The 14,475-nt window shown below is 35.2% G+C and overlaps 3 protein-coding genes and 1 long non-coding RNA gene across 4 annotated transcripts in view; 1 reads left to right on the plus strand and 3 right to left on the minus strand.

Annotated features, from left to right (window-relative positions):
* LOC139429624 (uncharacterized) overlaps positions 1 to 14,475 on the minus strand; it is a 42,635-nt gene that overhangs the window by 15,400 nt on the left and 12,760 nt on the right. The gene's annotated exons all lie outside the window — the stretch shown is intronic.
* On the plus strand, positions 1,904 to 2,601 carry LOC111417756 (uncharacterized). Its single transcript, XM_023050124.2, has one exon. The coding sequence runs from the start codon at positions 1,962 to 1,964 to the stop codon at positions 2,535 to 2,537; it is 576 nt and encodes a 191-aa protein (XP_022905892.1). The 5' UTR covers positions 1,904 to 1,961; the 3' UTR covers positions 2,538 to 2,601.
* Positions 2,596 to 3,496, minus strand: LOC111417755 (chymotrypsin-1-like). Its single transcript, XM_023050123.2, has 2 exons — positions 3,407 to 3,496; positions 2,596 to 3,349 (listed from the first exon to the last, which is right to left on the minus strand). The coding sequence occupies exons 1-2, from the start codon at positions 3,453 to 3,455 to the stop codon at positions 2,640 to 2,642; spliced, it is 759 nt and encodes a 252-aa protein (XP_022905891.1). The 5' UTR covers positions 3,456 to 3,496; the 3' UTR covers positions 2,596 to 2,639.
* Positions 6,500 to 7,405, minus strand: LOC111417753 (chymotrypsin-1-like). The gene is made up of 2 exons (XM_023050121.2): positions 7,343 to 7,405; positions 6,500 to 7,287 (listed from the first exon to the last, which is right to left on the minus strand). Exons 1-2 carry the CDS (start codon positions 7,389 to 7,391, stop codon positions 6,578 to 6,580), a joined length of 759 nt encoding a protein of 252 aa, XP_022905889.1. The 5' UTR covers positions 7,392 to 7,405; the 3' UTR covers positions 6,500 to 6,577.

Raw genomic sequence — 14,475 nt, forward strand, 5'->3', positions numbered from 1 at the left:
AGACCATAACTTCGTTATGTTAAATGGAATGCTACACTTTTTATTGCACCTTTTATTTATATGCGAAAAAAAATCGGGTGTTGCTGACTTTTTGACGGACACTGTATACTATATTCCATACATAATGGGTACGCTGTATTTTATAATTGTTAAGTAGTTATTAAGTAGTGTTTATACAGGGTGTGTCAAATGTCTGGAATATAGCCAATAACTTCGCCATTTGTGGTTTTAAAGAAAAATGTTTCAAATACAAGTATCATTATTAATCGTGGCGCATTTTTTGTCGGTATTTGCTTGTTTGTATTGTTTTTTGTTTCGTTGCTATGGCAACCAATATTGTTATTTTAAATGGGATGCATATGTTTTTTTTGCATACTTTGATAATTGGATAAGTCCCTCTATACGATGAACATATCAAATTATATGGTTGTATGAGAAAAAAATCGAGAAAAATGCGTTGTCTGAAAATATTAAATCAGTAATTGTGTCAATCAAAAAATGTCAAAAAAACAATTGACAAGGGGTCAGCAATTCTAAGGCATAGGACTCAACTATTTAAGAAATCATTTTTATACAAGGTTGCAAAGTATTTCATTGATCTTAATTGTTGCTTTTGTTTTAAGTCGAGATATGAATTTAAAAAGGCCGTCATAAAATATTAATCTGATGTGAGTTGTGCCAATAAACATTATTATTATTATTATTATTAAAATTAAGCCAAGGTCACTCGCGGCCGAGGCATTAGAGTTGACACCATTTTAGAACTACAGCTATTATCTACTATTGCATTTCATTGAACTAAATTGTAGCGCCTCGCCCGAGAGCGACTTCGGCTTAGCTTTATAGGAAAGGTGTATATTGAATAATATTTTGTCATTATGGTGTTAACCTTAATGCCTCGGTCGTAAGCGACCTCGGTTAGCTTTATAGGAGAGGTATATGTTATATATTATTGCATTAATATAGGTTCAACTTTAATGCCTCGGCCGCAAGCGACCTCTGCTTAGATTTATAGAAAAGGTGTATATTGTATAATATTGCATTAATATGGGTTCAACTTTAATGCCTCGGCCGCAAGCGACCTCGGCTTAACATTATAGAGAAGGTATACATAGTATAATATTGTGTCATTATGGTGTTAACCTTAATGCCTCGGCCGCAAGCGACCTCGGCTTAACTTTATAGTGAAGGTGTATATTATATAATATTGTATCATTATGTGGTGTTAACCTTAATGCCTCGGCTTAACTTTATTGTGAAGGTGTATATTATATAATATTGTGTCATTATGGTGTTAACCTTAATGCCTCGGCCGCAAGCGACCTCGGCTTAGCTTTATAGGAAAGGTGTGTGTTGTATAATATTATATCAATATAGTGTTAACTCTAATACCTCGGCCGCAAGCGACCTCGGCTTAACTTTATAGTAAAGCTGTATTTTGTATAATATTATATTAATATGGTGTCAAGTCTAGTGCCTCGGCCGCAAGCCACCTCGGCTTAACTTTATAGTAAAGCTGTATTTTGTATATTATATTAATATGGTGTCAACTCTAGTGCCTCGGCCGCAAGCGACCTCGGCTTAACTTTATACGAAAAGTTAAAAAAGATGTGGCGCCATCTCTTAAAATATATTAACGCTAAAATAAATTATTTAATGAATGAGTTAATTTTAAGATTACGAGAAAATTAAGAAAAAATGAATCAACTTATTATGTATTCCTTGTAAAACCTCATTAAATATTCTTGAAACGTATTTTCTACGTTACGAGCCTTGTAACGAGTACGTGGCTCTTTTTGGCCGTCAAAACAAAAAAAATATTGCGTAAACTATCGAATAATAGGCCAATGTTGAATGAATAAATTTGTTATTATAAAAAAAATAAGTATAAATACCCCGACGTATTTCATTAAAAATCAGTTTCAATTAAGACACCATAACAACAAAAACAACAATCAACAATGTTTAAAATAGTGCTTCTTTTAACCATCTTTACCATCGCATCATCAGAAAAATTAGATGGCTACAACTATAATAGACCAACAATAGCATTTCTTTTACCACGCCAACAGCTAGTTTTACCACGTCAACAACAACTTCCTGAAATTTATGGCCCCCCACAAAGTTTTTCTTCCCCTCAAAGCGAGTATGGACCACCACTTCCAACTGAATTAACTCCACCGGAAGTTGATTTAGAACCAAGAGAAGAAAGTGAAGATGTTTTAACAACCACTGAGATGCCAACGACAACCGAGGAGGTTCCAAAAGAAGCGGAAGAAATTAAAGAAAGTAAAGACGTCGAAGAAATTGAAGGTGACGTTGAAAATAAAGAAGTTGAAGATGCGAAAAACGAGGAAGGTGTTTATTATATTTATCACCCATCTGGGTTGTTACAAAGAATCATTTATACGACTAACAACGATGTGAGAAATATGGCTTATACCGCTCAATTTAGATACAAAGATGTCGAACCGATTAGAGATCCAGTTTATACTTATGATCCAGAAACTTTAGTTTTGAGACAAATTGTGGCTTAGTTTTATTTTTATTTATTTTATTGTAACCTTGGTGGATGTATTTAATTAAAAAGAGCACTTATTATTTACGCATTTTTATTTCAATTTTAATTCAAAAAATTTTTAATTTTGTTGTTCGTTGATCCAAGAGACGAAAGAAGAAACTCTGGTGAAAACATCTGGACGTCCGTTAGCGCATGGGTTTCCCCAGGAAACGATACCGATTTGTTTACCATTAGCAGCTAATGGACCACCAGAGTCACCATGGCAGACACCTTCTCCTCTTTGGGTGAGGGTGCAAATGTTACTGTCGAAGATGGTGTTGCTTCCCCAAGATGATTGGCATTCTTCGTTGCTGATGGTTTTCAAGGCGAGGTATTGCAAGTTATTTGGAGCAGATCCAGGGTAACTGGTGGTTCCCCATCCGGAGATGACACAATCTCCAGTTCCGGTAACATCGGATTCGGGTTCAATGGCTTTAACATTGTCGTTGAATTGAATTGGGGAGGAGACTCGGAGGAGGGCAATATCATTTTCGATGGTGTTAGGATTGTATCCGGAGTGGGCAATGATTTTGCTAACGCTGTATCTGTCACCACCACTGTTCAAAGTGGTAGATCCAGTAACAACGGTGTAAGAACTAGCAGATCCACCATAAACGCAATGGGCAGCGGTCAAAACCCAGTTTTCGTTAAGGATGGAACCACCACAAGTGTGACTTCCGGAGGATCCTCTCAAAGAGATTTGGTAAGGGAATTGACCAACAGCGGCATCATCACCACCAACGATACGCCAGTTGTAGCTGTCATCGATTTTGGTATCGATGGCGTAGCCTGATATAAATGACAAAGTAAAAAAGCGAATCAAAAAAATTAAAAATTTTATCTTACCAAAGGCAACAGCGAAAAGAGCTGAGAATGCAACGATGAATTTGACCATTTTGAATATTCTGCCATTGGAATGAATTGGTGCCGTTTATATAGTATATTTCAACAAAAAATTGAAATAGATTACATTGTTTTTAGGCGAAACCTTTATCAGCATATCGGAAGCATAGAGTAAATCCCCTCATAAATCTATAAATAATAACTGACAAAATGAAGTGTTTTAAATGATGTGTACAGAAAAAATACTGAAAGATGACAATACAGTTTTGAAATGCATATATTGCACTAATAAAAGGAATAATTTCAAAATTGTAATCCAACACTTCAAGAATTACAACATCACATGAGTTCAAATTTAGGACTACATACTGAAGTATTCTTCCTTTATTTATGTCAAATGAGAATACATTTGTTCTGCGTGGAAGCCCTAAGAGTAAAAAAGGCTCATTTCGTGAATGACCAAACTTCATAGACATTATCAGAACGCCATGCCACAACGCCTCATATCATTGTGAACATTTTTGGTGAACTCTAAACAAAACTAAGGTGGAGATTATCTTCTCTTGCTTTTATGTCAACCCAGGTGGTACGAATAACGTTTAGAAAATGCTGGTTTTCTCGTTAACTCGCTTAGATTTGATTCGGTAACTCATTCAGAAACATACAAGGCTAGTGATCAGGATTTCGTTGCTTAATACATTTCCTTTACGACACAAACAGTTTATTTATGGCAGAGGTTTTTACCAACCGTTCTTTGACATTTCAGATTTCGCCAATTCTCTAATTTATTTAAATTAGCACAGCGTTTTGTGAATCCCAAACAAATCCAGAGTCATAACATCGTTGATAACATTGACAGAAAGATTCTCGATTTAGTGTATTTAGTGCCATTTATAGCATAAAGGATTCCTCCTTAGATGCAATATTCCAAATTTGAGCTACGCTTGTTGAAGTCTTCTTTAGATGTGACTAATCTATGGAAAGTATTCCTGCAGTCACCATTAAATCTGATTGCAACATTTTTACAAAGTTACGAATGGAGTATAGTGAGATTGCCAAAACTATATAGTTTTGTAATGATGTGTTTTGGATACAATGAAAATTCATACTTCTAATCTTTAAAGATAAGCTACTCGCTACAGATAACCTAAAACTTTTCCGGAAACAGCAGTTCCATTTAGGACGTCTCTGAACAATGTTTAGAAGCTTTATTGATAAAAAACCTTATTGTGCAAAAAGTTTCAAAAACTGTAAGAAATGGAAATAGCCAACATTTAAATACACACATGTATGCTAATGATTTAAAAACAAGATTTTCCCACATCTCCTCACCTCTTGATTGTTTGAGATTGCAATCTAATTTAAATAATCTTCATAAATTAACACTAATTCAATCAGTTATATGTATTTTTTATTGGAAACTTGCTTTATATTTTCAAGTTCAAGTAAATCAAATTTTATTATTATTTTAAAAAATTAAAAACTTATACAGAGAATTTTAGTTAAGATGTAATATACAACAATAAAAATATACAACAATTTAGCGCTAAGTAACAAATAAAACTAGACTAACACTAGCACTAGAACTAACACTAGACCTACAACTAGAAACATTTGGGTTTAGCCGCACGTTTTTAAAGACGGCTAAACCCAAATGATTCTAGTTTTAGGTATAATGTTAGTTCTAGTTTTACACTAGCACTGTTACTATATAGAACTAACACTATACCTAGAAACTATATAGTAACAGTGCTAGTGTAAAACTAGAACTAACACTATACCTAGAACTAGAACCATTCGGGTTTAGCCGCACGTCTCTAAAGACGGCTAAACTCGAATGATTCTAGTTCTAGGTATAGTGTTAGTTCTAGTTTTATACTTGCACTCTCACTAGCACTAACACTATACCTAGAACTAGAATCATTCGGGTTTAGCCGCACGTCTCTAAAGACGGCTAAACTCGAATGATTCTAGTTCTAGGTATAGTGTTAGTTCTAGTTTTATTCTTGCACTCTCACTAGAACTAACACTATACCTAGGACTAGAATCATTCGGGTTTAGCCGTGCGTCTCATAAGACGGCTAAAGCCGGAGTTCTAGGTCTAGTGTTTAATTGTCATGCAACGCTAGATTGTTGTATATTTTTATTGAACTAAAAGTAGAACACTAGACCAAGAACTAGAATCATTCGGCTTTAGCCGACTTATGAGACGCACGGCTAAACCCGAATGTTTCTAGTACTAGGTCTAATGTTAGTTCAAGTGACAGTTCAAGTGTAAAACTAGAACACTATACCTAGAACTAGAATCATTCGGGTTTAGCCGTCTTTAGAGACGTGCGGCTAAACCCAAATGATTCTAGTTCTAGGTATAGTGTTAGTACTGCATAATAACAGTGCAAGTGTAAAACTAGAACTAACACTATACCTACAACTAGAATCATTCGGGTTTAGCAGTCTTTAAAGACATGCGGCTAAACCCAAATGATTCTAGTTGTAGGTATAGTGTCAGTTCTACATAATAATGCTAGTGTAAAACTAGAACTAACACTAGATCTAGAACTAGAAACATTCGGGTTTAGCCGTACGTCATCAAACTTTATTATGCAGCGCTAGATTGTTGTATATTTTTATTGAACTAAAAGTTGAACTAACACTAGACCAAGAACTAGAATCATTCGGCTTTAGCCGTCTTATGAGACGCACGGCTAAACCCGAATGTTTCTAGTTCTAGGTCTAACATTAGTAACATAACATAACTACTTTCTAGTATAGGATACTTTCTGATTCTAGATGTAGTGTCAGATCACTATCACTAAAACTAACACAAGACTTAGAATTAGAATCATTCAGGTTTAGCTGTATTGAGAGAAGTGCAGCTAAACAAGAATCTTTTTTAATTCTAGGTCTAATGTTAGTTCTAGTTTTAATTACTATTCAGCGTTAGATTATGGTATATTTCTATTTTTGTATTTTTATGTTACATTTTATTTGGGACAATGCAAGTGCATAGTAGTTTCGTAATTATGATTACTGCATTCATATGTTGCAAGTTATATCAAGTTCCCGGTATTAGGATATATATAATTAAAAACATCATTTATTATATTAAGCGTTTTTTATTTCTCTTTTATACATATACATACACTTGGTTCATAAGAACTAAATAATTAAAATTTATTTAGTGTTGGTGTTGATCCAATCGATGAAAGAAGAAACTCTGGTAAAGACATCGGGAGTTCCCCTGGCGCATGGGTTACCCCAGGAAACGATACCGATTTGTTTTCCATTGGCGGCCAATGGACCACCAGAGTCACCATGGCAGACACCTTCACCGCTTTTGGTGAGGGTACAGATGTTGCTATCGAAGACGGAGTTGCTTCCCCAGGCAGATTGACATTGAGTGTTGGTGATGGTTTTCAAGGCGAGGAATTGCAAGTTGTTTGGTACACTTCCTGGGTAACTGGTGGTGCCCCATCCGGAGATGATACAATCTCCAGCTCCGATAACAGTGGAATCGGGTTCAATAGCTTGAACATTGTTGTTGAATTGAATTGGGGAGGAGACTTGGAGGACGGCAATATCGTTTTGAACGGTGTTAGGGTTGTATCCGGAGTGGGCAATGATTCTGCTAACGCTGTATCTGTCACCGCCACTGTTCAAAGTGGTAGATCCAGTGACAACGGTGTAAGAACTAGCAGATCCACCATAAACGCAATGGGCAGCGGTCAAGATCCAGTTTGCGCTAAGGATGGAACCACCACAAGTGTGACTTCCAGAGGCTCCTCTCAAAGAGATTTGGTAAGGGAATTGACCAGCAGCGGCATTAGCACCACCAACGACACGCCAGCTAAAGCTATCATCGATTCTGGTATCGATGGCGTAGCCTGATAAAAATCATAAAATAAATAAAGGAATCGAAAAATTAAAATTTTATCTTACCAAAGGCAACAGCGAAAAGAGCTGAGAAAGCAACAACGAATTTAACCATTTTCGTTAGTTTGTGCCTTTAGATTGAATCGCGACCGTTTATATAGTGTGTTTTAATAGAAAAAATGAGATAGATTACATTGTTTTTTTGATGAAACATTTTATCAATATCTAGAAAAATACGCTTACGAACAAAAGGAATTGTCTAAATCGGTGGACAGTTTAGAAACGGTCATTAAAAAAAATACAATATCAAGTATAGATTATTTAATCTCGATTTTTCTTAATCTTTTTTTGCCAACCCTTCCACCACTAATAGTTCTAAAAAAAAAACAGTTACAAAGAAAAAAATTGTCTATCTCGACTTTCGATCAACAATCTGCGGCGGTAAATCGATCCGAGTTTATTAGCATAATAAAATGGCCATTTTGTAATTTGTAGCGAACCGGGGAGCGATTATCTTAGTGTTTCGAGTGGTAACATGCAACAATGCCATTTGGCGTTGGTACGCGTTGGCTTAATCCTTCGGACAACGAGAGGGCAATTTAAAAACAGCTACAACGAAGCCCTTTACATTCGACCGTGCTCCGAGATTTTATCGAAACCACCCGATTTCAACCCTCGATATTGTAATACGCTTCAGAGACTCGTAATGCGAGCACTCGATTAGACAATGATCACCGTATAAAAGACCATATGGTGTTGAAAAAATTATAATGGTAATAGTAATCATGACAATAAGCTCCAATAAGCTTTGATATTAGTTAGATTAAGTAAATAATTTCTTGTTGCAATCATTTTTTAACTAGATAAATATATAATATAGATGTATAATATACAGGTGTCTCCGAAATGCGCGTACAACGGAAGACCACAAATTCCTTGACTCAAAATAGGTCGATTTAAGTTAAGTTATCTATATCCAAAGTTGCTTCATTTCGCCGCTAGAGAACTTCAAAATTAGCAAAAAAAATTGTTTTATTTTTTATAACTCGAAAACGCGCAAATCAATTGAAACCATTTTTCAGAAGTGTATTCACGTTAAACATAAATTGCAAATAGTTGAAATCATTGCCAAGTACGTTAAGGTAACTTTTGTAACTTCAATGACGTAAACAAAGCTTGCAGATATTTAAAAATACCTTTTTTCTGGCTTAACCACTTATGTAATCAAAATCTTATAAGAGACAAAAACGGTTTAGAACTAAATGGGCTATTCAGAAATTATAATAATGTAATTGTCGCCTGGCCAGAAAAAAAGATATGGAGTAATATCCGGTGAACACATGACATTTCTAGGAACTTACTTCTGAAAAATGGTTTCAATTGATTTACACGTTTTCGAGTTATAAAAAATAAAAGAATTTTTTTTGCTAACTTTGAAGTCCTCTAGCGGCAAAACGAAGCAACTTTGGATATAGATAACTTAACTTAAATCGACCTATTTTGAGCCAAGAAATCTGTGGTCTTCCGTTGTACACGCATTTCGGAGACATCCTATATAATATATACAGGTGGTTCATTTAACATGATACAAGCGATTATCTCGAAAATGATTCATTTTACATAAAAATGAACCAAATGAAAGTTCTTCTGTGCGAAGGGAGAAATCATATGACGATAACATTTTTTGACCGTAACCTTATTTTCAAGGTCATATGAAGGTCACGACCAATTTTTTAAATGGCACCCTATGTCTTTGATTGCAAAATGTAAATCTATGGAAATTACCGTGTGGTTTTGCCAGTACGACGGCGAAACATCTTTTGTAGACAAAATCTAAATAATTTTTTTATTCAAATAGTTTTAAACACTTCAATACATTTATTAACCCTTCTACTAAAATTTTCATTACATCTTAAAAGGTTTTCTTGGCTACTATTTCTGCATGCATTTCTTATCCGCTCTTTCAAGTTTTCTGGCGTAGTCGGTACTTCGCGATAAACATTATCCCTAAGGAGGTGTTAATTAAATCAGGTAATCTGGCAGGCCAGGAAATTGTACCTCCCCTTCCAATCCATCGCCTAGTACAATCCCGATTTAAAGCTTCACGTGCAATATGTGAAAATTCCCTTCATTTTGCATCCACATATTTTGTATTTCTTCCCTGCTCAAATCTACTAAGTAACGTTGGTAAGACGTTCTAAAAAATTTCGGTACTTCCCCCCATTCAACATTCCATCAATAAAGTATGGACCGATCAATTTATCACCAATTATGCCACACCAAACATTAATCGACCAAGGTTGTTGATGTTCTACTTCACGCAATCTCGGATTTTCAACGTTCCAATAGTGCATGTTATGTCCTTTGTTTGTAAAAGTAAACTCATCCGAGAATAGCACGTTACCAAAGAAATTGAATTCGTTCTTGTGCCCATTGACAAAATATTAATCGATTTTCAAAATCACCTCCATAAAGTTGTTGATTCTTAAAATGCTGGTCTTCGATATTCCGGCGTCAATTGCAAGTCGTCGAGTGCTAACTTGAGGATTTACCTCAACGCTAGCTAATACGGCAATTTCCTTTTCTTCCTAAGGTTAGTTACAATTGCTCGCCGAGTTCTTTTTCTTGATTCCACATTTCCAGAGTTAGTGAAATCATTCACAACTTTGTAAAAGGTACTTCTCGAAGGCGTATTTCGATACAAAGCCTATACTATCAGCAACTTTTCTGCCACTTTCTCCATAAATAAAAATCATTTCGACTTTTTCTGCCACACTTAGAGTAGCCATGATTTAATGACTTAATTTAAACACTTTGTCTTAATCTAAAATGATGAAATGAATTCAGAATTTGTTGCCAAGCAATTTTTATGGTAATTTAGTTTTACCTCTCACATTTTAAAACAATTCAACCAATTAAGTCTCTGAAAGCGATATTCTGAAAATGCTGACATAAGCAGTTCCACGAACTCTTGTTTTTTATGCGTTATTCTATTATCAAATTGACAAAGGCGGAGAAATGTCGGAACATTTTAGACCTCTTTCCAAAGGTATTTCCGACGAGACAGATCACCCGATGTACCTCTTCTGGATTTTTTGTTGTTGAGCATTCTTAAATAGTATTCTAACAATTACAAACTAAAACCAATGTATCGAAGTGGGTAAGAAAATGTTTAAAAATTCATAAATGTTATTTGTTCTTGCTAGATTATAAACGTTAGTTAATTGTTACTTAAGAAGTTTCAATTTTTTTCAAAAGATGTTTAGCCATTGTACTGGCAAAACCACACAGTATAATTTTTGTATTTCTTTCTTGAACTACTTTACTTTTATCCACAGAAATAAAATACAGAATAAAATACAGAATAAAATACATAGGGTGCCATTTAAAAAATTGGTCGTGACCTTCATATAACCTTGAAAATAAGGTCAAGGTCAATTTAAAGGTTCATTTTTATGTAAAATGAACCGTTTTCGCGATAATCGCTTGTCTCACGTTTAATGGACCATCCTGTATAACCCAACCCAACCCAACCCTATAATATACAGGGTTGAGTTGGGTTGGGTTAAGTTGGGTTGGGTTAAGTTGGGTTGGGTTAATTGTTTCCATAGCATACTACCTGAATAGTTTTCCCATTAAAAGAATAAATGGCTATAATTTATTTATTAATAAAAATATCTATGTCAAGTGGTATATCAATAGAATCGTTGAGAAAAGATCTTTTTTATAAAGTCATGGCCAACTATGGTTTCCATTAGAAAAATTACAAGTTTGTGTCATAACTCAAATATTATTGCTTAAACAAAAAAAATACAGTTAGACTGCTTTATTAAACATGTAATACCCCACAAATTTTTCCTTTACACATTTTTCCTAAAATCAATAATAGCAAAGCCATAGGTATCGAACGATATAACAAAAAAACGGTTTTTTCGAGATATCTAGTTAGCCATGCATTTTATTCAAAAAACAAAAAGCTCATTAAATTGAGTTCATGAAACTGCAATTCTTTCCTTATTTAATCGTCTCTCTATCTCCGCTAGTTTTCGAGATCCCCATGCTAAACATGGAAAAAGTCACCCTGTATATAATGTACAGTGATACAATAAAGTGTACATACACTCCAGAAAATGATAATATCTCAGCTCCTGAAATGTAATTCAATGAATTTTTTAAACAAATGATATTAAAAGTCTATATTATTTTAATACAAAGTCGAAACACTTTGACTTGTGCTACGAAGTGAAGGCTACAGCAGTAGAGTTAGTCGCACGTCTTCCAAGATGGTAAAACTCGAATTATTCTAGTTCTAGATCTTGTGTTAGTTCTAGTGATAGTGCTAGTGTAAAACTAGAACTAACACTAGACCTAGAAGTAGAAACATTTGGGTTTAGCCGCACGTCTCTCAAGACGGCTAAACCCGAATGATTCTAGTTTTAGGTTTTGTGTTAGTTCTAGGATAGTACTAGTGCAAAACTAGAACTAACACTAGACCTAGAACTAGAATCATTCGGGTTTAGCCGTCTTTAGAGACGTGCGACTAAACCCAAATGATTCTAGTTCTAGGTCTAGTGTTAGTTCTAGTTTTATTTCAATAAAAATATAGAACACAGTGATATCTTATGCTAACTAGCGCTACTTACCACAGTCTCTAGAACTAACATTAGACCTAGAACTAGAAATATTCGGGCTTAGCCGTACATCATTCAAGACGGTTAAACCCGAATTATTCTAGTTCTAGGTCTTGTGTTAGTTCTAGTGATAGTGCAAAACTAGAACTAACACTAGATCTAGAACTAGAAACATTCGGATTTAGCCGCACGTCTTTCAAGACGGCTAAACCCGAATTATTCTAGTTTTAGGTCTTGTGTTAGTTCTAGTGATTGTGTTAGTGTAAAACTAGAACTAACACTAGACTGACAACTAGAAACATTCGGGTTTAGCCGCACGTCTCCCAAGACGGCTAAACCCGAATTATTCTAGTTCTAGATCTTGTGTTAGTTCTAGTGATAGTGCTAGTGTAAAACTAGATACTTTCTAGTTCTGGGTCTATTACACCTAAAAGTAGAAACATTCAGGTTTTGCCGTTTTAAGAGACACACGGCTAAACGGAATGTTTTTAGTTCTAGTGCTAGTGTTTAGTCTAGTTTTATTTGTTATTCAGCGCTAGATAGTTGTATATTTCTATTGAGCTATAACGGACACTGATAGACATTTTTGAGTTAAATATGTGGTTATGGCGTATTCCCCTTGATTAATAATAACTTATATAGTTTTTATGTAAAATATAGAAATAATATCGACTTCTTACATGTTTTGTTAAAAAATTTCATTGAATTACATTTCGGGAGCTGAGATATTATCATTTTCCGGGCTGTATTGACTTTATTGTATCATTGTATGATAATATAATATATAACATAATATATAATAATATAAATATATATATAAAAATATAGGTTTCAAAAATATTAAACAATAAAGATTATAAATCTATTTCTGTGATTATAATTGTGATTTATAAATCCACTTCAAAAGTATTTTTATAAAAAGACAATATAGGTTTCATCACAAAATTGTAACATTTTTATCGCCTCGAAATACTTTCTGCGTAGTAAACAAACGATATTTCCTATCTAAGATAAAATGAATTACACAAAATTCCCCGTCGTAATCTAATTTAATCTAAAACGATTAAAGTAGCTATTTGATTTAAGAGGTGATAAAAATGAATTTGAAGCGTATGCAAATGATTGCCTTGTATCTGCATTATATCCCTTCCTGTACGGGGCCCCCCGTTAAGAGTAAAACGTAGTCTGCCATTGGCGTAGGGGGCACCGTGGAGTCTACACTTATTGGTCGATGACACCTCTTCCACGCTCCACCGCCTCCCGATGGAAGGAGACCGACCGGGGCGCCGTTTAAACGACGGGGCCCCACCCAAAAGCGACTACGATCGAGCGCGCGCCGAGCTTTAAAAGCTCTCTTTACACTTTATAGAAGAGAGAAGCTTTAAAAGACGACTTAATTTGCGCTCGCCGCGTTTATTTACCCTCTTATATTTAGTCCCGTACCGGAAGTACCGGATACTTTACACTTCTCCTCGGCCCCCAACACCCACTTTACGACGCAATAGAAGGTAATGTTTATAAATATGCATGTGTAAATGTAACGGCTTAGGTGGAGGCACGAAATGAACCCAACCCAAAACTCCGGGATGAAGGCAACGTTCTCTTTACTCTTTTCCGAGGTTTAAAACGCACAGGGTTGTATTTATAAAAAAAATTTTAATTATTTATATCAAATAAATATTAACACAAATAATTTTACAATTTTTTATCAAAATCTAAATAATTTTCGAAAATCGCCTCAAAAAAAAATTTTTTTTCTTGTATCGGTGTTAAATACGGCCCTGTTTATACTTTAACAGCTTCAAGTCCCGCAGGGGGCGGCATCCACTCGCGCAAAAACCTAACTCTCCGACAGTCTACCGTTCCCGAATCGCCTCACGCCTCGTTTGCATAATTCGCTTACTTTATCTTCGAGCTGCCGCCTCCTCGCGACGACGACGACGACTATGGGGATGGGTTCTCCTCGCCACCACCCTGCCGTTTTCCAACAACCCCTTTTACGTCCCTCTTTCGCGTAAACACTTTGCATCCATTTGAATCCTCCGCCCGGCACTCTAAATTTTCGTACCATGCATATGCATGCTGAGAGAGAGCTAAAACACTCTTCCACCACCAACACCCATATTCGCCACAAAGAAAAAGACGACAAAAAACGGTTGAGAAAAGGTTTTTAGGTTAGAAGAAAAAAATTGGTAAAGAAGCTATAAAGTGGAAGGCGCCGCGACGCCAAGATAAGCCGCTTACTTTCGACGACGTCGTCATCGGCCGCAATCCGGAGAGCACTTATCCTTTTATCCCTTTTCACAAAAGGGGTCACTTACTCGATTGTCCTGTTTTTTAAAATTTTATAAGTTAAGGATGGTAATACAAAAAGAATTCTTTCAATTGGTTCTCAATTTCTGCTGTATACAATAAAAGCATGGATTGATTAGCTCCAAGAATGATATAATCCATAAAGTTCGGTATATCCTATATATGCTTGTTGTAAATGTTTCTACTAATTAAATGGGAACTGTGATGAAGAAATGGAAAAAGGACCATAAAACTATATACTATATGCAATATCAA

The sequence above is a fragment of the Onthophagus taurus genome, chromosome 3 (genome assembly GCF_036711975.1).
Source record: "Onthophagus taurus isolate NC chromosome 3, IU_Otau_3.0, whole genome shotgun sequence".
NCBI classification, from domain to species: domain Eukaryota; kingdom Metazoa; phylum Arthropoda; class Insecta; order Coleoptera; family Scarabaeidae; genus Onthophagus; species Onthophagus taurus.